At 43.1% G+C, this 26,678-nt stretch overlaps 1 protein-coding gene across 1 annotated transcript in view; it reads right to left on the reverse strand.

Moving 5' to 3' along the window:
* LOC115470562 (interferon-induced GTP-binding protein Mx3-like) overlaps positions 1 to 26,678 on the reverse strand; it is a 155,614-nt gene that overhangs the window by 109,386 nt on the left and 19,550 nt on the right. Inside the window, exons 2-5 of the mRNA XM_030203821.1 lie at positions 17,064 to 17,247; positions 13,513 to 13,650; positions 3,698 to 3,852; positions 128 to 266 (exon numbers count right to left, since the gene is read on the reverse strand). Of these exons, the coding sequence (XP_030059681.1) occupies positions 128 to 266; positions 3,698 to 3,852; positions 13,513 to 13,650; positions 17,064 to 17,244 (613 nt within the window). The 5' untranslated portion in view covers positions 17,245 to 17,247. The remainder of the gene's footprint in view (positions 1 to 127; positions 267 to 3,697; positions 3,853 to 13,512; positions 13,651 to 17,063; positions 17,248 to 26,678) is intronic.

Consider the following 26,678-nt stretch of genomic DNA (forward strand, 5'->3'; position numbering starts at 1 on the left):
TGGCTTCTTTGTCCACATACATGAGCCGCATTGACTCATGCAGCCAGTTCATAAAATCACCTCCATAGATAAAGGAAAGGAAAGACAGACAGAGATAGCAGATGGCTTAATTTATACTTTATCTTACCAAGAGTTCGTTCCCCATTCAGATCCACCTCACGAGCCATAGCCAATGCTTCAGTGGTTGCTATATCCACATTACATGGCATCACTACTAAATTTATAGTCTCTCGTCTTTTAATGTATTTTTGAATTACTTTCTTGATCTGTAGTGAAAGAATAGAGCAAAATATTACAACAAAAAAAAAAAAAGAGTACAGGAAAAGATAATTCCATCAAAGAGAGAGTGGCAAGTCTCCAGAGCAAGGCTTGCCATCTACCTGCAACTATATTGTCACTATTATATTATTAACTCTGAAAAAGTGCCATAAAAAATGTCAGCTGATATGGCCCACTGAACACACTAAAGTGGCCACCACCACTGTTACAACTATTTTCAGGTCTGAGACACATGAAATTCAACTGCAAGCACCAAACAAGATCTGTAGGCCTGCTGCCATTCAGCACTACTGAAGAGTTAACAGGCACATGAGGACTGGGGGCCCCAAAACAAGCAAGCGTGATATGCACAAACCAAGCTACATATGATATAGGTTTCATAGGTGCCAGCTCTGTGGATACTATGGGTGCTTGAGCACACCTAGTATTGAACAAACTCCTTCACTGTGTCCAAGAAGGAGCAATTTGTATTAGGTTTTGCTCCTCAAATCACTTTGAAAAGTTGGTTCCTATGATAGGTTTAATAAGACTGAGAGACCACTCTTACAAACACGAGAGGTCTCTCAGTCTCATAGGCAGCCTAGCAATATCAAACCTACAAAAGTATGTAATTCTAATACTGAAGAACAAAATAACAAAACCTCACTGTTACACTTTAACAGGGCGCCTCCATTTAGCCAGCTGAATAGCATGGGAGTGAGCATGTGCAGGTGTCCTTATTTAGAATACTAGTTTAAACCCAGCATCAGTGACCAAAACATAGGCACGAATGTTTATGACAAATCTACCAGTGGCATATCCAGTTAAGTTGAGTGTGTTGCATACGCACCCCCTGTCAGACAGTTTATCTGCATTCTCCCAAATGCCATCCATGGCAGACGGAAATAACGAAGAATATAGATAAACTGTCTGACATCTCTCACTGCTCTCCCCACCTGCCTCCCCCCACCCCATGCCTTCAAATCACCTCTCTGCTCCAGTCTTCACCCAGGCAGTGGCAGTTGCACTCATATGTTGCCTGCCCCTGCACCAGGACTTCCTTTTTGAACTGCCCTGCCCTTTACAAAACAGGAAGTCGCATCAGAAGGGGAAGGACGGCTCAGAGAGAATGTCCCGGTGCAGGGGCAGGCAGCCTATGAGTGTCGCTGCTGCTGCTCGGGCAAAGACTCGAGCAGAGAAATAATTTGGTAGGGGTGCAGGGGCAGCATGGGAGGGGGGGTGGAAAAGAGGATGGGAGATGCACTCCCTATTAATTATTCCTGCATACATTGCTGTTACAGTTGCGGAGATTAGATAGCGACGCCGGTAATTGGGAAGCAAAACCGGTGCTGGGCAGACTTCTACGGTCTAAGCCGTGATCATGACTGAATAGATATGGATGGGCTGGAGTGTAAATTTTAAGGGGTTTTGGCATTAGCTTCAGAACTTAGTACAAGAACAGTGATGGGCAGACTTTTACGGTCTGTGCCCTGAGTATGGCAAGGACAAATCAAACTCGGGTATAAAGTATCACATACCATGTAAAATGAGTTTATTTTGTTGGGCACACTGGATGAACCGTACAGGCCTTTATCTGCCGTCAGTTACTATGTTACTTTGTTACCACATGTAAGATTGGATGGTGCTGTCAACCTCAAGTATAGCACGAATTAGCATCCAAAGTTAAGTGCGATTTCTATTTTTGATACATTATATGTTTGGTAGCCGTTATAGATGAGAATTACAGTTTTGATGTTTTTGAAGCTATCAAACAATTTTTGGAGGTTTTTAGACCTATGATTATGTTCTGACCGAGTACAATGCTGAGTACAATGCTCATTTAAACTTGAGCCTCAGTATCGTTGACAATGGTCTTTATGAGGTATTTTCCTCCTTATTTTTGATAAGGCTTTGCACTTTTCCTGCTATTTTCCATCAATACAAAAGTGTATATTTTAGATATATTCTACTTTTTATTGATGTAATAGATCTTATTTTTTTTGTTATTATAACTTCAAGTACTCTAGCCCATTTCCTTTAAGATATCTGACTTTTTGCTGAGTCTCAATCAATTTCATTTTGTAGCACACCTTCAGGTTTGCACAGTCCTCGTGGCACACGGAGCCAAATTTTGCATGATACTCATCCTCTTTCACTCCCAATGGCTGGGGGCAATCAGCACTTTATGCCTGTGTGTGCCTCATCCTACATATTCAGAAGTTGGATTGAAACCAGCAGAAACAGTGAGTTCCAAGAAACTAAAGGGCCCCATGAATTCAAGCATCAGATTAAAGTTGGCAGAAAAGACACATAAAAGAAAAAAGTGCAGCTCTCCCAGTGTCAATGAGAAGAAGGGAGGTAGGGTAAGGTTACCAGACTTCTGGTGGGTGAATTTGTGACATGTTCCTGTATTGCTAATAACATAATAAGATAATAAATAATGGCAGATAAAGACCAATATCGCTCATCCAGCCTGCCCAGTATAGCACCTTCCCCTAGCTAATGCCCTCTCACTCCTCCTTTATTTGATCTTCTCTCTGAAATCTGTTGCCCACCCCACCCCTGAACCTCCAGATAATCTATTTCAGTAGAAACTGACCAGGGTGTATCTACTGTTATACTGTTCCAGACCACCCTGGATCTTTTTGCCCCACTTATGCAGTTCTATGCTGAGATCCTGTTCCCACCTTTCTCCTCCATGACCTTGCCCCACTGGGGTATCGTACTGTGCCAATCATGGAGGGATGGGGTGTGGGGGCAGGAGCAAACTCGTCAGTAGCTCCAAAGTTGCTCTTCCTTGATTTTACTCCATGCTCTAGGTCCTTGATTTCTGGAAGGTATAAATAGAGGATAGGTGCTCCAGGGACAGTTTTGCATCTCCTGTGCAGGATGGGGCCAATTTGTATGCACTGTACAACTCCTGAATGGAAATGACTCCCATATGCATGTTCTCAGCAGCTCATGCACAGGCTATAAGCAAGGAATAAGGAAACACACCTCACAGCCCTAATTCTTTCCAGGTGTAAGATGTCTCTTGAGTGATAGCTCTTGAAAACTGTTGACTAGTAAATATTTTTGTTTTCAGGTACAGCTGTTTCATTGCTTAGTATTATCTATTCCCCCCCCCCCCCCCCACCAAGTTGGTTTGGACACCCCAAATCTGGCCCTGCAGAAGTGACTGTGTCTTGTCTTAAAATTTCACCAGGAGCCACATGTGACCCCATTGGATGGTTTTATGATATCATTTGGGGTACAATATTGGAAACACTGGTAGAAGTGCTTCACAGCGTAAGGTCACAGAGCCCATATAAATCTGTTACACACAGTTATTTATGTAGATCACTTCCATTGTCAAAGTCTGTTAGGTCTTAGAAAGCTCAGAATTTTGCTATGACTTGCAATTAAACCTCTGCTATACATTGTCTAGCCTCTGTCTCACCTGATCTCCAATGTCCCTGGGCTGATCCCCTACAGCCACTCTTGCTATCCCAGGTAAGTCAATCAGTGTCAAATCTGGAACATTTGTAGAGATTATTTCCAAGCATATAAAATCTTCACAGATTTGAAGTCCATTACCAGCTATGGCATTCTGGGCTAGGACAAAGAAGGACAAAGTAAACAAATGCAGTTATTCAAAACGTATGGTAGGAACTTTAAGCAGAGCAAGAAAAACAGAGGGATGCAACCAATACTTTGATCTCCTATTGATAATATACTATTATATCACCATCAAAATGCTGGGCCCTCAACAATTACTCTAATAACAGTTTGTCTAACAGACAATTGATCTAATGACAGTTGGCCTAAAATACACGATGGTTAATGGGTCAGTTGGTCTAATGGCTCAATTGCTCTAAACAAGAGGAGATAGGATATTGATGCAAAAATCAATGTAATTGTGTAAGAAAAAAAAAAGCTACAGCAAGATACAGGTCTCAGTCTTTTTGATTTTCAGAAATTAAAGATAAACGCACAAAGTTTATGAAAAAAGTAAATTTTATAAACTTATACATATATCAATGAAGAAAGCTAATATGAGAAAATTAAAAAGCATTAATGTTTGTCAATGTTGTTCTAAAAACGCAGATTGTAGGCAATGCCATGTAGAAAATCCAATATTCATGAGGCTCACTGTTCAAAAAACAGACATCATACGATCTTCATGGCTTCTTTCATCATTTTTTTGTTTCTTTTGTTGTTTACCTCGTATTATGCATTCCATCTGACCTTCAACATCTTTCTGCTCTTTCTGAAATTCAACAATCAATTTACAAACTCCAACATGTGCTCTTCCAACCAACACTTCCAGTCTTTATGTCATGATTCCACTATTTTCTGTGTTTTTTGTATGCCCAGGTCAACATGAGCATTCAACCAATCACAGTGAAGGTGGAAACAATGGAGGTGATCTGCTTTACTGGTTGTGAAGAGTCCTACAAACCCATCCACGAACATAATTTTCATCAAACCACTGGGCTACATCGTCATAAAGGGCTTCAATCATTTCAAACCATGCCAGTTGAATTTCATTAGGAGGAAAAAATGCTAGTGCTACAATTTGGTGAACCTTTATACTGAAATCCTAATCTGTTGTGTATTGATATGAGAGTTCTTGGCCCTGTATCTTCCTATATATACTTTGCCCAAGATGGAAAAAGCAAGTATTATGAATGGAGTGGGAAAATTCTTCTGCAGAGGCTTGTAAGGCTGCCTGTTTGAAGTCAGAAATAACAATGGGAGCTTTCAGAGAGATATTGTTGTCATTTGCAAAGTCCACTAAGAATTTGACTTCTGTCATCAGGTCCAATAGAAGCATGTTTTGAATATAGCTCAGTTCATATGGTGGGAACGGTTTTGAATGTCCCATCCATGATCCAGTATTGACTCTTGCTGAGCTTGCAAAAACATTGGCAACTGTTGTGAACGGCAGGACTTTCTCTGAGTCAACATCTGAGTTCTTAATAAGAAAGTTTCCCTGCTGAGAATCTTTGAGTATTCTGGAGGAATAACCAAATCAGTCAAGGTCAAAGGTTCTAGATGATATTCTTTTCGGACTCGTTTGACAGTTTCCTTGTACACAGTGAGGGCAGAGCTGCCAAGTTACCCATTCCAGGAGGAAGACTTTGACCAGTCCTGGTTTTAAACTTACATCCCAAAGCAGTGTGGTATTTGTAGTCCATGATTCTCTGTTACCATTTTTGTGAAGAAGGACCACATCCATTCTTCTCCAAACCCATGAAATCTTTTGTCTCCAAGGATCTATTAAATCTTAATAGGACCCACCCACCATAACCTCTCTGAGCTGCCTCAGTATCATGGGATCTACCTCATCCATCCCCATGACTTTGTCTATTTTCAGTTTTTAATTGTTTATAAACACTTTCTTCTGTGAATGGTATGATATCTGCTCCAATCCCATATATATCTTTGTCAGCTGACCATAGTCATTCTCCAGGATTTTTTTTGTTACATTTGTACCCCGCGCTTTCCCACTCATGGCAGGCTCAATGCGGCTTACATGGGGCAATGGAGGGTTAAGTGACTTGCCCAGAGTCACAAGGAGCTGCCTGTGCCTGAAGTGGGAATTGAAGTCAGTTCCTCAGGACCAAAGTCCACCACCCTAACCACTAAGCCACTCCTCATCCACATTTTTTTCACCACTCTCCACACAGCAGTCTCAACATCTTTTAGTCTTAGGATTCCATTTCTGGCCTTTCTCCTTTAGTCAGCATACCTGAAAAAAGTCTTGTCACCTATCTTTACATCTCTAGCCATTTTTTTCATCTGCCTATGCTTTTGCCAGCCATATTTCTCTCTTTGCGTCTGAGTTTTATCTGGTATTTTTCTCTTTGTTTCTCTTCCTGTATTCTTCTCTATTTCATGAGTTCTATCTCTTTTGCCTTTAGATTGCAGCCACTTATTTAGAAAAGCGTATTCTTTTTCCTCTTGATTGTTATTTAACTTCCTTATATAAAGATCTGTTGCCATTTAAAAAAATATTTTTATTGATATTCAAGGAGGTGCAAGTTTCGTTTAGCATGGACCACTGTCCTTCCTGTCAGCTCTTTCTTCAAGTACTCCCCATTTTACTAAAGTCAATATGTTTGAAATCCGTGATTTTGAGTTTTATGTTTGCACTCCACTTTAGCTCTTATACATTCATAAATAAGAACATAAGAATAGACATACTGAGTAAGATCAATGGTCCATCTAGCCCAGAATCCTGCTTCTAACAGTGGCCAATCTAGGTCAGAAGTACCTGGCAGAAACCCTAGCAACATTCCATGCTACCAATCCCAGGGCATGCAGTGGCTTCCCCATGTCTATCTCAATAACAGACTCTGGCAATGAGTTCCTGAGCTGAACTGTTCATTGAATGAAAAAATATTTCCTCCAATTTGTTTTAAAAGTACTTCCATGTAACTTCATTGAGTGTCCCCTAGTCTTTGTACTTTTTGAAAGAGTAAAAAAAAAAAAAGATTCACTTTTACTCATTCTACACCAATCAGAATTTTGTAGACCTCAATCATATCCTCCCTCATCCGTCTCTTTTCCAAAGTCTTTCTCTAACCTGAAGGCCCGAATCACAGCGCACCAAGCCGGAGCTATTCCTATCGCCCTTTTATAAAAGGCCCCTTAATCACCTCACTTGTTGCTCTGATTTCCAGATCATTTATAAAATATATTAACCAGCATTGGTCCCAGTATAGATCCCTGCAGCACTCTACTATTCACCCTCCTCCATTGAGAAAAATGGCTATTTAACCCTACCCTCTCTTTTCTTTCCAATAACCAAATCCTAATCCACAACAGAATATTGCCTTCCTGTGACTTTTTAATTTTCTCAGGAGTCTCTCATAAGGTACTTTGTTAAAAGTTTTCTCAAAATCTGGATACACTATCCAGCTTATTTTCGAAACAAAAGGGCACCCATCTTTCGACACAAATCGGGAGATGGCCGCCCTTCTCTCAGGGGTGCCCAAATCGCCATAATTGAAAGCCGATTTTGGGCGCCCCCAACTGCTTTCCATCGTGAGGACAGCCAAAGTTCACGGGGGCATGTTGGCAGCGTACCAAAGGCGGGACGGGGGCGTGCTTAAGAGATGGGCGGCCTTAGCCGATAATAGAAAAAAGAAGGGCGTCCCTGACGAGTATTTGGCCGATTTTACTTGGTCCATTTATTTTTAGGACCAAGCCTCAAAAAAGTGCCTGAACTGACCAGATGACCACCGAAGAGAATTGGGGATGACCTCCCCTGACTCCCCCCAGTGGTCACTAACCCCCTCCCACCCTAAAAAAATTTTTAATAACTTTTTTTGCCAGCCTCTCACGCCAGCATCAAATGTCATACTCAGGTCCATCGCATCAGTATGCAGGTCCCTGGAGCAGTTTTAGTGGGTGCAGTGCACCTCAGGCAGGTGGACCCAGGCCCATCCCTTCCCTACCTCTTACACTTGTGGTGGTAAATGTTGAGCCCTCCAAACCCCCACAAAACCCACTGTACCCACATGTAGGTGCCCCCCTTCATCCCTAAGGGCTATGGTAGTGGTGTACAGTTTTGGGGAGTGGGTTTTGAGGAGGATTTGGGGAGCAATTTATGAAGTCCACTGCAATGCCCCCAGGGTGCCCGGTTGGTGTCCTGGCATGTCAGGGGGACCAGTGCATTACAAATGCTGGCTCCTCTCACGACCAAATGCCTTGGATTTGGTCGTTTTTGAGATGGGCGCCCTCAGTTTCCATTATTGGCAAAAAACGAGTTCGCCCATCTCTAAGGTCGGCCTAAATGTTGGGATTTGGGCAGTCTGGACCGTATTATCGAAACGAAAGATGGGCGCCCATCTTGTTCGATAATACGGTTGGCTCCACGCCTTCCAGGGGCCATCCTCGGAGATGGGCACCCTTAGAGATGGGCACCCCCATTTGATTATGCCCTTCCACATCAACCAGCTAATCTTTATCCACATGTTTATTCACGCCTTATGGTTGTTCTGTGTACAGTGCCCTTGTGACCTGTTGTATGTAGGGAAGACCAGAAGACAGTTCAAATTAAGGATTATTGAGCATAGAAGTGCATTCACTCACAATGTTGCTGAGAATCCCTTAGTGGAGCCCTGTACACAGAACAACCATAAGTTTGATCAGTGGGACAATGTGATGGCCCCTAGAGTCACAGTATTTGGAGACAAACAAGTTGTTGTGCCTCGACTGCAATGCCATGAATATACATCATCAAACTGGCTGCAGCTGGGCTTTTTTTTACTATAAGAGGAGCTGCAAGCTAGGATAGGGTGGAATTCCATCTGAAGTGTGACCCACCTCTACGTCCATCTGAGGAATACTCTGACATCTGCTGAACACCTGTATCATCTTCCAAGGTTGTATGTTTGCCATGTATCTTTGTGTAGTGCTTTGAGTATAGTAAAAGGCTGCATTAGGAACCTTAGGAAAATGTGCATTTACTCTGTGCTATTCTCATGATAAATCACTGCTGTTTCATGATTTGCATTTTCATTCTGTTCTTGCTGCTATTGTAAATAAATGAGCACTCTGTTTTTACAATACTCTCAGTGTGGAGTTAGTTCTGTTTATTATTTTGGCACTGTGAGCTTGGATCTAGGGATAAGTGGGGACACTTACTTCTGACACTAGTTCTCATCAGAAACCATGGCAAAGTGCTGCTCCTTTTGGTAATTTATACTAAGTGTCATGTTCCCCTAATAACACCGCAAAAGGTTGTTATCTGTGTACACCCTACACTCCCCCATCCAGAATCTCCTGTCTCTTTCTCTGCTTTCTATGTTGCATCTCATCTCTCTTTGCACCCCTGCCCTATCCATGCAGGATCTCTTCTCTCCCCTATGCCCCTGCCATATTCATCGAGGATGTCTTCTCTCTCCCCCTCCCCCTCCCTCTTCCCCATTTCACCCAAACCATCAAGGATCTCTTCTGTCACTCTGCTCCCACCCCTTACCTCATCCATGTAGGTTCTCCAATCTCTCCCCCTTTTCCGCCATATTCATCCAGGTTTTCCCCTCTCTCACTGTCTCTCTCTCCGCTCCCCCAGCCACCTAGGATCTCCTCTCTCTTACACCCCCACCAGTATTGCCTCTCTGTCTCTCTCATCACCGCTCTTTCTTCCTCCCATCCATTGCCCCTCTGTCTTTTTCACCCTATCACTTTCTTTTCCATCTAACATTGCCCTTCTGTCTCTTATCCCCTTAAAGCCAGTGTTGCCCTCTCTTCTTCCTCTCCATCCAGCATAGCCTATTTCTCTGCCCCATTGTCCTGTCTCTTTTTTCTCCCATCCCCCACCATGCAGCACCATTCATTTTTCTTCCCCTCACCCCACCATCACCCCATCTCTCTCTCACGCTGCCCCCTCCCCTATTGGTCACTCACTCTCAATGGAACCTCCAAGGCAGCTGCCTTGTAGAGACTATGAGCTTCTGTTCCCTTCTCTTCAAATCCTGATTTGTGCTGCCGCCTTTCTGACACGGCTAAAAATAAAATGAAAGTATGAGTGGGGTAGCTCTACTGCAACATTGTAAAAGAGCCCCTTAATGATTTTTATTCATTTTGGGCTACTTATTTATTTTAATTATAACATTTTATTGATGATATTTCATTAAGGAAACATCATTTTTAATGAATTTTAGATGTTTTTAGGTAGGTATAATATGAATTTTATGCTTTTTCATAACTTACCAAACACACATCTAGGAGCCATATCATGAAACACCCTAAATGCCAACATCAATGTCTTAAAAATACTGTGTTTACTAACTGAAAGCCAATGCAACGTGGAAAGGAAAGGAGTAATATGGTCTTACGAACTCAAGTTTTTCAACAGTTGGAACAGCTGCATTTTGAACACACTGGAGCTCTTATCAGGCAACCACACAAACAACGCATTACAAAATTTAATGCACAACATTACGTAAGCATAGAGCAACTAAGCAAAATCAGGCTCTGAGAAATAGCCACAAATCTGATGCAATTGACACAGATAATAGAATGAAGAAGAAATCAATTGAGAAAAATATATATCAAAAGTTAATCCAGCAATACTCCTAGACTATGCACTTGATCCTTCACAATAAAAGTGGTCCCTTCCCATAACAAAGATGGATGAGAGAATTTACAATTGTCTCTCCATATCCATAAAAATTCAGTTTCAGATGCATTCAGTTGCAACTTATTCCTCACTATCCAACTCTTTATCTCAATCAAACAGCTCTGCAATTTCTCCAACTGAGCCTCTCGGGTTGATCCTAGTGCAATAAACAGCTGAATATCATCATCGAATGAGTGAATATTAATTCCATGTCTCAAAGCAATATCAATAACTGAACACAGATACAAATTAAAAAACAAAGGAGACAATAAAGCATCTTGTAGTATGCCATGCTTCAAAAATTTGGGCCTAGAAATTTCCAATTCAACAAGAACCCTTCGATACCTATTTTTATAAAAATTATTTAAACCAATGTAATGCTACATCACAAATCCCAACTTCCATCAATCTAGTCAATAAAATCGAATGATCAAGCATATCAAAGGTGGCACTTAAATCCAATAAGACCAATAAAACATATTTCCCTTTATCTAGATACTTCTAGCAATCATCAACAATATCTAACAAAACTGTTTCCATACTGTGAAATTTCCTAATCCAGACTGAAACTCAGAAAAAACACCCTGCTTCTCCACAAAGTCAAGCATTTGAGTTAAAAACCACCTTCTCTAAAACTTTACATAAAAATGGCAAATTAGACACTGGCCTAAAATTACTTGGTTGACCTATATCTAATGTAGGTTTCTTCTGCTAGGATCATGGTAGCCATTTTGAGGCCAAAGCCATGATGGGCAGAAGCAAGTGGGCATCTCTTCTGCCTGTAGGACCCCCTTGACCACAAGGGATATATAAGGTAGGCTCAGGGGTGCCTACATGGGTGGTGGATGTGGACTGTGTCCTAACTTTAGCCACTTAACTGGTTAACGGTTTGAATATTGTCGCGAACTGGTTAAATACTGGCTCTACCTATGGACCACCCAGGCACTAATCGGACACTGCCAGGGCTGTTAGTGCTGATATTCAGCAGTACTGTCTGGTTAAGTGCTGCAGAGTATTAGCCAGGGGCATAGCCAGACCTTGGCGGAAGGGGAGTCCAGAGCCCAAGGTGTGTGTGTGGGGGGGGGGGGTACATTTTAGCCCACATCCCCCAGCCGCTGACCCTCTCCCCGCCACTTTCGATCCTCCCCCGCAAGCTACCTTTGCTGGCAGGGGGTCCCCAACCCCCACCAGCCTTAGTCTTCTTCAGCGCCGGTCTCCGGCACGTTCGCATGCTGATCTGTCCTAAGAGTCCTGACGTCCTGCACGTTTGAAAGTGCAGGACATGTTGGACGTTGGGACTCACAGCACAGATCAGCGTGCAAACGTGCCGGAGACCATCACTGAAGAGGACTAAAGCTGGTGGGGTTGGGGACCCCCGCCAGCAAAGGTACCTTGCTGCGATGGCGGCGGGTTGAAAGTAGAGGGGACCAGGACTAAATCTGTGGGGGCCCATGCCCCCAGCTAGCTATGCCCCTGGTATCAGCGGTTAAGAGGCCACAAGCAATTTAACTGGCTAGGAGGCTGTCCTGCCTGGTTAAATCACTTTGCGTATTGTGAGCACTCTGAAGTGCTGACGTGGGGAAAAGGGGATAGTGGTTCTTTTAGACGTCAGCCTCCCTTGTCAGTCAGCCCTGTTCAGCGAGCAGTGCGCCCTCTGGTGGCTAAACTACCAGAGAAAGCTTTAGTACAGGAGAAAAACTACACTCCCCAGAAGCCAATGCAGGGTCAGCTGAACTCCCAGGAGGGGGAGGGAGGAACGACTGATTGGGAGATGAGGTCTGATCCTGGAGATGAGGAACAGCTGGTGGAGCTTGGGGAGGAGGAGGAGATGGATTGTAATAAAGAGGAGGAAGAAGGAGAAGGGAAGGGGGGGGGGGGTGTATGGAGGTGGGTGGTTTGGCCCTATCTCGTGCAGACAAGGTGAGAGTTTTTGTGGCCTCTGTGTTGCCCCGACTGTGAATTCTGGGGAAGTCAAGAGTAAGGCAGTGGAGAGGAGGTTGGGTGAAATGTCTTGCCACAGAACTGCCTGCTCTTAAAAGGTAGTGCTGGGAAAAGGTGGATTGAGTTGCTGAGCAGGCTTGTGCATGTGAAAACACCTTACCACCAAACCTGTCTGCTGTTAAGAGATATTGCTGCTGGAGGTTCGGTGGAATTTGGAACAGAGGTTTGCAACTGTCATGTGGGAAATGAGTCTGCACTATGTAAAGAAAGGAGGACTGTTAATACTAAGATAAGCTATAATGACTGAAAGAGGTGTTTCAAGTCGGAATAATCTGGTGTCAAGAGAGTTGAAACAATAAAAACATTTGATTGTTTTCTTAGACGTTGAGTGTGCGAGAGTTTCTAAGAGCAACCAAGAGAGAGAAGGAGAGTTTACAGGCTGACTCAGCCCACGGGAGGTGAAGGAGCCCCATCTGGATGGGTGACCTGGTTACAGTATAGACCAGATACTTTTTTACTCAGGCTTATGGGACTTGGGAGACTCAGACTGGGTGAAGTGTGGCTAGCCGATAAGTATAGAACATCTTTGTTGTCTGAACGTTATGCTATTGGTGTGTGTTAGGCTCTTTCCTATACTTTCATGGAGTTCTTTTCTTTACTGTTGTTAATTGGGGTTTTAAAAAAAAATTCTAAACCACTGTGTCCTATATAGCCCAGTGGTATAGCAAATTTTAATCAGCCTTAAATCATAAGCAATTTCTATTGGTGACATTTTTTTGTGACCTTGGGCGAGTCACTAAATTCTCCAATGCTTCAGGTACAACTTAGGACCCTGTTTACTAAGGTGCACTAGTGTTTTTAGTGCATGTTAAAATTAGCACACTCTAAATACTAGAGACACCCATATATTTGTTAAATTGTACAGCGCTGCATAACCCTAGTAGGGCTCTAGAAATGTTAAGTAGTAGTAGTATATTCCTATGGGTATCTCTAGCATTAGTGCGCACTAAAAATGATAGCACACCTATAGCACAGCTTAGTAAACATGGCCCTTAGATTATAAGTCCCCTTAAGCAGAGAAATAATAATAGTACCCGAACTGTAACACAACTAGAGATCAGACTTGGAAAAAAAAAGTAATTAAAAAAAATCTAAAATACAAGGTTTATGGAGGACTGAGAGATGCAAATGATATTTACCATTTATTATAGCATCTTCCACATCAGAAGGACTTCTGAGTTTTTTCATGACATCGCTGTAACTAATTTTTCCACTCCATCCTTGGCCAATTTTTGCTTTTATCAGTTTAAGCTCCAAGGGACATCTTGTAACAATACCTGCAAAATAAATGGGGAAAGAAGTTTATTATTTGGATTATAAGTGTGACTTTTGTGAGCCCTTGGCCCAGAGGTGGCCGCGTAAGAATCACCCAACCACCTCTGGGTAGACCGAGTCCCCTCAGAACTGCTCCCAAGAACTGGACCGGACCACAAGTGGAGATGAACTGAGGCAGCTTTATTAGCAGCAAAACATAGGGCTAAAAGGGTAGCCAAACGGCACAGAAAGGAAAACAGGCAGCCTAGCTATACAGTCTAACCTGGCTAAAGCAAGGCAAACCTAAAACATAAAATAAGGTAAAGTAGAACAGCCTAGCTGTATCATAAGCAGCCTAGCTGCACAATGATTTAGAGATGGGAGTAGCTAGCGAGGTAATTAAATTTGCTGATGACACAAAGTTATTCAAAGTCATTAACTCACGACAGGATTGTGAAAAATTACAGAAGGACCTTACGAGACTGGGAGACTGGGCGGCTAAATGGCAGATGACGTTTAATGTGAGCAAGTGCAAGGTGATGCATGTGGGAAAAAAGAACCCGAATTATAGCTACGTCATGCAAGGTTCCACGTTAGGAGTTACGGACCAAGAAAGGGATCTGGGTGTCGTCGTCGATAATACACTGAAACCTTCTGCTCAGTGTGCTGCTGCGGCTAGGAAAGCGAATAGAATGTTGGGTATAATTAGGAAAGGTATGGAAAACAGGTGTGAGGATGTTATAATGCCATTGTATTGCTCCATGGTGCGACCGCACCTTGAGTATTGTGTTCAATTCTGGTTGCCGCATCTCAAGAAAGATATAGTAGAATTGGAAAAGGTGCAGCGAAGGGCGACTAAAATGATAGCGGGGATGGGACGACTTCCCTATGAAGAAAGACTAAGGAGACTAGAGCTGTTCAGCTTGGAGAAGAAACAGCTGAGGGGAGACATGATAGAGGTATATAAAATAATGAGTGGAGTGGAACAGGTGGATGTGAAGTGTCTGTTCACGCTTTACAAAAATACTAGGACTAGGGGGCATGCGATGAAACTACAGTGTAGTAAATTTAAAACAAATCGGAGAAAAGTTTTCTTCACCCAATGCATAATTAAACTCTGGAATTCGTTGCCGGAGAACGTGGTGAAGGCGGTTAGCTTGGCAGAGTTTAAAAAGGGGTTAGACGGTTTCCTAAAGGACAAGTCCATAAACCACTACTAAATGGACTTGGGAAAAATCAACAATTCCGGGAATAACATGTATAGAATGTTTGTATGTTTGGGAAGCTTGCCAGGTACCCTTGGCCGGAATTGGCCACTATCGTGGACAGGATGCTGGGCTCGATGGACCCTTGGTCTTTTCCCAGTGTGGCATTACTTATGTACTTATGTAGAATTTCTCCCCATTCCTTCCCTTATGCCCAGCATCACCCCTCTCTATGTCCCTTCCCCCCACCTCCATTCAGCCTCTCCTTTTTTAATTTCTCTATCCTCCTCTGTGTCCTTATTCCCTCTCCCCTCCCCTTGTGCACTAGTGTTTTTCCTCAGGGTCCTTATTTCCTGACCATCCTCTTCATCTCACTTCTAAATTTCCCTGTCCTCTGCAGCATCTCCCTTCCCTGCAGTCCCGCCAGACAATCACCCATAGCTGCCACCTGAAGACTTGCAGTGGTGATATGAAGATCAGCAAGCAACTTGGGACCTCCCAGGCATGTGCAGACTTATGGCTCTGCAGTGTCCTGCCCCCACAGAGACAGGAAGTTTGTAGCCTAGGGCAGTGATTTTCTATTCAGGGACCATCTGGCTAGTCAAGTTTTCAGGATATCCACAATGAATGTGCATGAGATAGATTTGTATGCACCGCCATCTTGGTATGCAAATCTCTCTCGTGCATATTCATTGTGGATATCCTGAAAACTTGATTGACCAGGAGTTCCTGAAGACTGGGTTGAAAACCACTGGCCTAGGGGATGGATTGCTACAGAGCCATCAGCATACACGCAACTGGGAGGTCCCATGCTACCTTCTGATATAGACATCATTGCTTTAGATCTTTGAATGGCAGTGTGAGCCACACAGCAGTGGATGAGGGAAGAGGTTAAGAGAAAACCCTCTGTGTCCAGCAGTTGGCAGAAAACTGGCACTTACAGTGGCAGGTTTTCTGTTCTGCTGGCCACCATTCTCTCTCTGTGAGAACAAGCCAGGTCAGCCACTGCTGGGTGGGCCTGAGTCAAAACTGGATAGGCCCAGTAGGTGCCTATTTCAAGCCTATTTTATAAAAATTGCATAGGCGCCTGGTGCGTAGGGGCAATGTGTCAGAAAGTACACTTACACTGAAGCTTCTTTACCACTGGTAATTTCCAAATACAGCAAGTTGAAGAATGCATGCTCTATACATTGAACAAATGCACTTTTCACTGGGTAACTAGATGGGATATGTATGTGTAAATGTAGTACTGTGTGGGTAGTAATCAGATAGGGTGTGCATATGTGGGGATGGGGATAAGAGGGGGAGGTAGGGTAGAGGGTATGTCTGGACAAAGCACTATATCTGGGGGAAGGGCAGTGTCAATGGAGAAGTGAACAGTATGAGTCAACACCTACCTTCCCCTTTTTCTCGTCCCTTCCATCTCCTCTCTTCCCTCTCTCCTTCCCCCCTTCCCTTTCTTTATCTTACTACTTCTTGTCTCGGGCCAGCTCTTCACTCTACCATATCATTGTATGGTACGCCTGGAATAAACTTCCTGAGCCCCTACGTCTTGCCCCTTCCTTGGCCACCTTTAAATCTAGACTGAAAGCCCACCTCTTTAACATTGCTTGTGACTCGTAACCACTTGTAACCACCTGCCTCCACCTGCCCTCCTCCTTCCTGTACACAGTAATTGATTTGATTTGCTTACTTTATTTTTTGTCTATTAGATTGTAAGCTCTTTGAGCAGGGACTGTCTTTCTTCTATGTTTGTGCAGCGCTGCGTATGCCTTGTAGCGCTATAGAAATGCTAAATAGTAGTAGTAGTAGTAGTAGCATTGTGAATCTAGCCTCCTTTTCAGCTGGTGAGAATAGGAACCTCACCAGCTCCCCTCTACTGCTCCTTCATGGGTCAAGTCACATCTTCAGCTAAGGGAGAGTGAAAACCTTCCCAGCTCTTAAGATGCAAAAGCAAGATAATATGGATAGATGGATAAAACAGAGATAGGATATACAAGAGATGCTATTGATTTTGTGCAGAATTGCCTAAAAGGAGAGGGAAAACAGTCAAAAATGAATTTTTTGGAACAAGGAGAAGTTGGCAAGACTCAGATGATTGCTGGTCAGAATTTGATTTCTCACATCTAGCTGAACCCTGAACATGAACACTAGGGTGCCCAAGTAAGCTTAACAGGTAAATATAGTGCAGACATTATAAAAAGATATTGAATGATTTGTAACATTCTTACCGCTTCCCCTGGGAAGAGCGACTCCCGTCAGAGCTTCTAGAACTGAACTTTTTCCAGAGCCTTGATCTCCTATCACAGTGATTGCTGGTAGCGACAGATCCTTTTCTATCCTCAGTGAGTCAATCAGATCAATACAAGGACGAATCTTCTTCTCATATGGGTTATTCAAACTGCTCCCCATTTTCTGTTAAAAGAAAAAGTTGGTTATAACTGGAATAGGATTCTTTTGTAAGCACTGGCGGTCTTTTTTATTTACAAAGGAACTGATGGAGTGGGTACAGGTTAATATTCTGTCTAGATTGAAGCTGGGAAGGTTAATAATAGTACTGCAGAAATGATAGAAACAAAACAATGAATATGGTAAAATTAGAGTTGGACTTTAAGCCTCAGTGGAAGAATATGAAAGGTTAAGCTGCTCAACGTGGACCTCGGTATTTACTAATACAAAGTGTAAGAATAAACTGAGAGACCTTCCAGAGATTCTGTTAATGCAATTCTTTCATCTCTGGTGTGTTGTAATTACAGTTCTTCAAGCCATATGTGCAAATTATAATTAAACATAAATGGAAATTGAGTTATTATAAGGAAATCAGTTAAATTCAAAACATTTGCTCCAAAACAGGCAGAATTGTGAGGGTGAGAAAATTCTATGAGAGAAACCAGTCTCATCCACATTTTTGCATACTTTCATAAAATATAAGCATATGGGGACAGACTTAAAGATCTCAATATGTACACTTTGGAAGAAAGGCAGGAGGGGGAGAAATGAGCGACATGTTTAAATACCTTTGTGGCATAAATGCACAGGAGGTGAGTCTCTGACGGAATACTTCTTCACAGAAAAGGTAGTGAATTCATGGAAAAACTTCCGAGTAGAGGTGATGGAAACAAAAACTGTATCTGAATTCAAATCAGCGTGATAGCCGGATATTTTGACTGAATATTAGCACTTATCTGGGGATTCTATATAGTGCACCTAGAGATCCGCGCCAAAATCCAGGCATATTCTATAACTAGGCATCTAACTTAATTGGCTTAACAAGCCAATCAGCATTTTTAACAGCACTTAATAAGAAATAATGAGCACTAATTGGCAATCATTACAATTTACATGCACAACTTGCTAAGCCCTTCTCTAATGAGCTGTTCCTAAATTCCAAAGTACACAGTTCAAAATTGTGACAAGGCTACTGCCAGGGGGGCTAGGATGAAGCATTTAGACCCTGAAATACAAGTACCAGAAGCCATTGCAAGGAGGGAGGCAGAGAGTAATCTGGAAACAAAGGAATGGATTCCCAGCTCCAACAGAGGGAGCCAGGGGGATAGCCAGGCTGAGCCTATAATTTCATCCCCCAATAGGAGAAGGTAGAAGGAAGAAGCTCAGTTCCCCTGGATACGCAATCAATATACCATGCAGCCCAGCTGGAATAGAGAGGGGCCCATGGAGAGGGAAGAAGATGATTGGATGGATTATATGGAAGGAGAGATAGATCAGAGGGGAGAGGAATCCCAGGACGGAGGAGAAGCCTCGATGGAGTGGGAGAGTTCCAAGGCAGGGATGGCCAGCTCCTGAGGGTTTGGAAGGGTGTTGGAGGTGAGAGAAACTTGCTTTATTGAAAGCCTGATGCATTTGGAAGCCTGCTTTATTTACCTGCTTTACTGGAAACCTATGTGGTTGGAACCTGTTTGTTTGGGGATAACCTATGTACTGAAGTTTGTGACAGCTGTTATTGGCTTGATAATAAAAATCGTTTGATCTAGCCACTGTCTGCAACTGTGGTGAGATCTGGAAAAACGGCTGCTGGATGACTCCACCTTGCAGGGAAGCAGTGGACACTTTTCACAAAATGAATTTGTACAGTTCAAAAGGGGCATGGTTATGGGTGGGGAAATGGGCATTTTGTGGGCGTTCCAAAATTTACCCTCGTAGTTATAGAATATGGGCCAGTGCGCGTAAATCTATACACCAGGATTTATGCCAGGTTTTTGTTGGTGTAAACAGGCGCGCATTGATTTAGGCGCTATGATATCAAGTAAGCGTATTCTATATACCACACCTAAATCTTATAGAATATGTTTAGTTGAAAATGTGTTCCACGCTGAATTTTTAGGTGCCCCATATAGAATCTGGCCCTTAGTGGCTAGCTTGATAACTGGCTATTTTGGTCAACAGCCGGTCAGCGTCAATATTTATCAGCTGGCTGGCTACATTTTGTGGCCAAAACAGGCTGCAGAAATAGCAGGCCTATCTTTGGCCACCATGAACTTAGCCAGCCAGCGCTAAATATAAACTTGGCCAGCTAAGTTCATAGCGGCCAAAAATAACAACATATTCAATGCTGGTCACTGAAACAGCCTGGCATTGAATATTTGACCTCACCACCAACTGCAGGAGTTAGCTGGGCTGCCTCTCATGATCTGAATACTGGCCCCATTGATTCCATCTTAGATCATCAGTATTCAGTTCATATTAAAACTAAAGATATTGGGGCTGATATTCAGACCGTAGGAGGTAGCTGAGCTAGCATATTCAATGTCAGGCTGTTTCCGGTGACCAGCATTGAATATCCGGTTTATTTTTGGCCGGTTCCAACTTAACTGGTTAAATTGATATTCAGTGCTAGCCTGCTAAGTTGAAACCAGCCAAAGGTAGACCTGATATTGATGTGGCCAGATTTGGCCGCCAAACTTAGCCAGCGATGCACTGAAAATCGGTGTATAGCTGGTTATATCTTGTGATATAACCAGCTATACACCGATTTTCAGTGCATCGCTGGCTAAGTTTGGCGGCCAAATCTGGCCACATCAATATCAGGTCTACCTTTGGCTAAGCACTAACCAGCAATATTCAGTGGAAGACAGCCGGCTATCTCCCACTAAATATGGCCGGATAGCCAGCTAAGTGACATTTAACTGGCCAGGTGCCACCTGGCTGGTTAAATGGTTTTGAATATCAGGAGGATTGTTCAGTGCTTTGTTCAGTTTTTTTCAAAGACTTTAAACAGCACAGAACCCTAGAGATGCCCTTCTTAATTCGATCTTACATACATTCCCCCTGATATTCAAAAGTACTTAATCGGCCAGGAATGGCACCTGGCCAGTTAAATACCCTCAACCCAGTTATCTGCCAATATTCGATTAGAGATAACTGGCTATCTCTCGCTGAATACCCCAGTCAGCAGCTAGCCCGGTTACTGGCTTTGTTGTATGACATAGCCAGTTACCGCCGATTTTCATCGGCTGACTGGCTAAGTTTAGCAGCCAGATAAAGCCGTGTAAGTGTCTGCTCTATCTTTTGGCTGCTATAACTTAGCCAGTCAGCCAATGAATATCAGCTTAACTAGCTATGTGTGGTGCCTTTCCATCTGAAGCTAATCAAGCTCTCATCACTTTTGATACCCTCCTGTGGTCCAATTTCATTGTTAAACATTGATCTTGGCTTTGATACATCAACATATATATGGTAAGATTCCACAATATTTTGTGGACTCTTTACTCATGTATGAACCACAACAAGAATTATGTTCTATGGTGAAGAAACAGCTACAAACCTCTGAAACAAGAAATTGTACATTCTCTTTAGTTGGGGCTTATTTGTGGAACAGTCTGCCAGGCAATTTAAGACTTTGTATAGATTTTCAGAAGTTTAAAATATTATTGAAGACTTTATTTTGCAGAAGCTTATATGGATGGATAATAATTGCTGTGTCTTGACTACTCTTTCTATAAGTCAATGATGTATTAATAAAATTTTATTTTATTTGTCACTGTTTGATATTTTTCTTTTATACTGTATATGTTTTTACTGTAACCTGCTTTGAGTTTAAAGCAGGATATCAATTCTTGAAATTAATAAATAAATAAATTTGAAGATTTTGGCTAAACTCATGGCCCTGAGATTAGGTTACATCCAATTTTTAATGTTCAAAAGATTTTAGCTGCTTGGGAGTACTGACAGGCTTATTTTCGAAAGAGAAGGGCGCCCATCTTTCAACGCAAATCGGGAGATGGGCATCCTTCTCTCAGGGTCGCACAAATCAGCATAATCAAAAGCTGATTTTGGGTGTCCCCAACTGCTTCATTGGTAAAAGACACAGTTTTTACCACCAGCCCCCCCAAAATCAGTGCTAGCAATCTCTGGATGCAAGCAGATACTCTGTAAAAGTGGCTCCAATAAAAGAAGAAATTAATTCAGGGAAAGGGGGCATCCCTACCTCATTCCCCATTGTACCAAAAAGAGGAGGAAATTATACCATTAATTAAAATTGGAGCTATGGGCTCATGATAGAATGCCAGTACTTCTCAAAAGTGCAAACTGGTTGATGTTTATGCACAGTATTACCTATAAAATTCTTCTCCTGGTTTTCAAAATTAAACATTCTGGATCTCCTCCCTTCTTGGCGCAGTTATTGACCTCATATGCTCTTCTACACATTCTTCGATCATCCCAACAACACTTATTGGTTGTACCATCATTTCAGCATATTAGATACAATATAACATATGATTCAATTTTTTCAGTTGCAGGTCCAACCCTATGGAATGCTTTACCCCTTTATCTCAGGTCACAGACCTCCCTGACCAAATTCAGGACAGACCTCAGGATGCCTTCATACAACCCTAGGAAGGTCTTGGAATTGGGCCTGCTTGCCAGTTTGGACTTATTTCTCCTCTCCTCTACCACCAGTTAATACCCATCTTTCTATCAAATAATGGAGTTCTATTTCTTCTCTCCCCTTACTATTCTTCCCATCTCATAATTTCCTTTGTTTCTATCTCTCCCTAGTTTTAGTATTGTAAACCACACAAATATCCTTTTTTTGATGTGTGGGATAACGTCTTTAATAAACCTGAAAACTGAAAATTTAAGCTGCTATTTTAGAAGCTTCCCATGCCAAGCCCCTCACTATCACATTTTCAATAGTGAGGGGCAGGCAAGCTCTGTAGGATTCCAGGGAACCTGCCTGTCTCTAGTGATTGAAAGCACAATATTGAAGCACACCCCCCCCCCCCCCGTCCTATGATGACATCCTTTAGGTTCTCCATGGCCTGACACCACTGGGAAGCCAGGGTACACTGGACGCTTCTCAAATGGAGGTGTGACATAGGAGTGCCATGCATGTGACTGATGAAGCTGTGCAGCTCGCTCCGACAGGAGAGTGTCTGCAAAGTCTAGTGCACTATACACCAGAGAATCCAAGCAAATACTCGTGTAGAACTGGTAGTTCTGGATACAGGAGATAAGCATTGAGGCCTGGTAAACCTTTCTCCATAAAAGAACGCAATGTTTGAGCCTCTCTGCTTGGGGGAGCCGAGGCATGAGTATTTGAATGCATGGCTCCTTTGAGAGTGGATTTGACCACCAGAGTGGTGCGGCACTTGAGCCTTCTCAAATCTGAGAGCCTTCTGGTCTCTGTACACAGAGTCTGTCTTCTTAGGAATGACTTGCACAGATGGTTTTCCCAATTCTTCATCTGCATATCCTTGAGAATGCTGTGAATGGACACTGTCACAGTCTATCTAGGTGAGGAGTTGTAAGCAAGAATGGTCAACGGTTTTGCCCTGGGCTCATCCTTAATTTCCAATTTAAACGGGATGGCCTCAGCCATTTCCCACATATAATCAGTGAAAGAGAGCTCCTCAGGGAGAGATCTTCTTTTCACCTGTGCTGTGGGAGGGGTCTGAGAGAATGCAAAGGGACCTCTTCTCTGAGAAGTTCTCTGAAGGCTGAAGCTAGTCTGTCTAGGCTAGATACTGGATGCTTAGGTATGGATCTACCCTGAGACTCCAAGGTAGCTTCCTTCCCCGAAATTGAGAGAATCATCACAATGGTCATTGGCAGCCCCGATGTCCGACTAGGCATAGGTGTCAACAAGCAGCTGCAGCAAGTCCACAAGCTCTTCCTTTACTATGGCCCAGATTTGTTCTTCGATGGTAGGCATTGGTAAAGGTTGGGCTAGAGTCAGGTTGAAAACAGCCTGTGAGCCTGCTGTTGTTGAATCGGAAGCAGGGCCCAGCTGCATGGAGACTGATGCATCAACACTGCTATAACAGTGGGGGTGGTCCTCCCAGCACCAATGTTTCTTAGGTGTTGGTGATGGTGATCCCTGGAGCTCCAAGCACCATGCTTTGAGGGGAATCATGCTTCTTAGCCTTCACTCGATGCTCGCGCTAGGGTCTCTATTGCCAATGAAGACAACGTCAAATCCACACGTGTCCTCGGTGTCGGGTCTGATGCTAACCAGTTCTATGGCCCAAGTCAGCGCCCATTTTCAAGGCTAGCAGAGACCTCCTCGATGCCGGTGCACTCCCATTGTCCAATGCAGCTGTCACAGCCATGGGGATCAATGCTTCCGATGCCAATGTTGATGGACCAGACTAAGAAGTGCAAAAAATTTTTTTTTGAGCTGAGCCTCTCTACTTTTCTGGATTCTTTTCTGCATATGCAAACAGAGAACACAGTTAGATGCCCCGTGGTCTGGTCCCAGGCACAACAGATGGGGTTCCGTCCCACAGATAACCCTGTTGCACCAGGCACAGCACTTAAAGCCACTGGGAACTTTCTGAGACATGAAAGGGAAAATCGGTGATGCAAAATTAAACGACTCAATGGTGAGTGAGGGAAAACTATCTCATCTCAGAAAGAAACAAGGTAGCCTGGCCAAAGATCAGACCTAAGAGGGCCTCAGGAGTTGCAAAACAAAATAAACTTAAAATGGGCTGTAACTCTAGGGAGATACTAAAATGGAAGAAAAATAAAATATATGAGGAAACAAACAAAAATGAGTGCAAGGGAAGGCGCCAAAATGAAAAAAAAAATATTGAAGAAAAAATAGATGTGACCTCTCTGCTCCACAGAGAACAAGAGATTGATGGTCCCATGCTTTGATGCCAGCCAGGTGGGAAGGAATTCATGGATACGTGGTGGGAACACTGCCAAAAGCTTCTTAAAGTAACAGAATGTGAGGTAGCATCTGCACCAGGGCTTTGTTGGATGACGCCACCCATGTGTAGGAATTAATGTCCTGCTTGTCCTCAGAGAATGATGCACACGCTAGCTGTTACAGCAGGCCATTCCTCTGCTCCACTCCAGTCACACCCATGCACCACCCATTCCAGCAATAAGCAGCTAGAACGGGATTTTACCATGCTGGTTGCTTTAACTTGCATTAGGCCGTCTTCAAATCTAAGCTAAAAGCCCACCTTTTTGATGCTGCTTTTAACTCCTAACCCTTATTCACTTGTTCAGAACCCTTATTTTATCATCCTCACCTTAATATTCCCTTATCTCTTGTTTGTCCTGTTTGTCTGTCCTAATTAGATTGTAAGCTCTGTCGAGCAGGGACTGTCTCTTCATGTTCAAGTGTACAGCGCTGCGTACGTCTAGTAGTGCTATAGAAATGATAAGTAGTAGTAGTAGTAGTAGTACAGGTCCATGCTAACACTTAATATGTAGTAAGGCCCATGCAAACTGTTTTGCGCAGCTTAAAATAAGACCACCTGAACGATTTCATTTGGATGGAGATATCCTAGATACCAAGGTTAATGGCAAATTTCTTTAGTCACCTTATTTTCTAACTCCTCTAACTCTCTTACCTATCTATGTGTTCCATCTTTACTTATACCCTATCCTGTCAATTAAAATGTTCTATTACTTATTGTGTTGACACTGTAATATAACATACTATGCCATACTTTGCATTGTTATATGAATATTTTTACTGCTGTATTGCTCATGTTTGATTTATTCTTACTGTACACCGCCTTGAGTGAATTCCTTCAAAAAGGCGGTAAATAAAAACCTTTAAAAGTGGTACACTGTGACAATGAAGTAAACCTGAAGATGGGAAAATTGAATCCTAATAATAGGAGTAACATGATACAGTGTCAGCAATATAGAAATTAAAACAGCACAATATAAATTTATATAACATTTAAAATGTTCTGAACCCACACTTAGGAGGAAAGTTATCAATGTGGGCTATCATTAAGATGTGTTATTTTACTGTAAACTCCAGTTTTTAGTAACTAGGTCTCATTGCATAAAACAGCATGAGTTAGTGAAAAACTAATCTCTTAATGGTAGCCCCAGGGCAGTCGAGAGACTAAGCTGGGCCCGCCCCCTCCCAGCATCATCACTGCCGCCCCCCCCCCCCGATCATCGCTGCCCCCCCCCCCCCCGCCACAACTCCAAATACCTTGGCTGGTGGGGGTGCCCAAGCCCCACCAGCAGAAGCCTTCTTCCAGTGCTGTTCTTCACTCCAACGCATTGCCTGCTGTGCTCCTGCAACTGCTTTTCCCCTGACGTCACACATGCTCAATTTCATCAAAACCAAGCAGGCGTGATGTGAGAGGAAAAGCAGCCACAGGGCAGGCAATGCAGCAGAGTGAAGAACAGCGCTAGAGGAAGGCTTCTTCTGCTGGTGGGGCCTGGGGAACCCCACCAGCCAAACCAGAGGCACCGAAGCCCTGTGTCTGCTCCTCCCCAGCCTCTAAGGGGGGCCTGGCACCGGAGTTTTCTCTCTCCTGCTCCTGTCGAGACGCAATCACTTGGGTCCCATCAGGAGCAGGAGAGAGAGAGAGAGAGCCCCGGGCACCGAGCCCCCCTTGGAGGCTGGACCCGGGGGAATCTTGTCCCCCTCCCCTCTCTGCAGCCCTGGATAGTCCAAATTGATAACTATGCCCCTGAATTTTTATTATCTTTAATTTTTGTATATGTAAACTAATGTGACTTTTGAATTTTGATAACTAATTTTACCCCATCTAGATTAGTTGTCAGTAGGACTTTACTTAAAGTAACTTCCTAGCTACCTCAGTCCTATCTGAGTCTTTTGTGAAGAGATGCCAAATTGACCTTTCACTTAAGGCCTGATATTCAGCCGGTGATGGTCAGCGTTTTGCGGTGTTATCCCCAGAAAGTCAATGCAAGACTATTTCCAGGCCCTAGAATTGAATATGGAGCCAGCAAAAACATAGCCGGTTAAGTGTGATATTCATCACTTAACCAGCTATGGTGAACCTCATAAAGATAGGACTGCATTTTATGCAGTCCTATTTATGCAGTTATCTTAGCCACTCAAGTGCTGAGAATCAACATTTAAGCAGCTAAATGCCAACTCCATCCTTGGAATGCCAACACAATAACTGGTTTTGGCCTGGGCGGTAATTGGGCATTTTCAGCAGCACTACCTGGTTAAGTGCTGCTGAAAATTCCTGGTTAGCCCTGGGAAGGCAAATTAAAAAACCAGGAACCTTTCCTGGCCATTTAAATAATTTTGAATATTGCACCCTTAATTGATTCAGCATCTTCCAGAGGAATTCAGGAAGACATAAACAAGGATGTATGAAGTATTGAACTGATGGAAGGCCATTCCATTGAGTGTTTCTGTCCAAACTGCCTGGGAATACCGATGCAGTTTAATTAAAATGTTACGACAACTTTTACCAAATAAGACTGTAAATGGTAGATGAAAACAGGTCGCCACCTGTACACAGTATGACAAGGTAGTAGCCAGGGCTTGTCACAAGAGTGGGGGAAGCCTACTACATGTCCCAGAAGGTACTGAGTGCACCAACTCAAAAACTTGGAGTGATGCTGCCTTAATGGAAGAGGTG

Source organism: Microcaecilia unicolor, chromosome 5 (assembly GCF_901765095.1).
Source record: "Microcaecilia unicolor chromosome 5, aMicUni1.1, whole genome shotgun sequence".
NCBI classification, from domain to species: domain Eukaryota; kingdom Metazoa; phylum Chordata; class Amphibia; order Gymnophiona; family Siphonopidae; genus Microcaecilia; species Microcaecilia unicolor.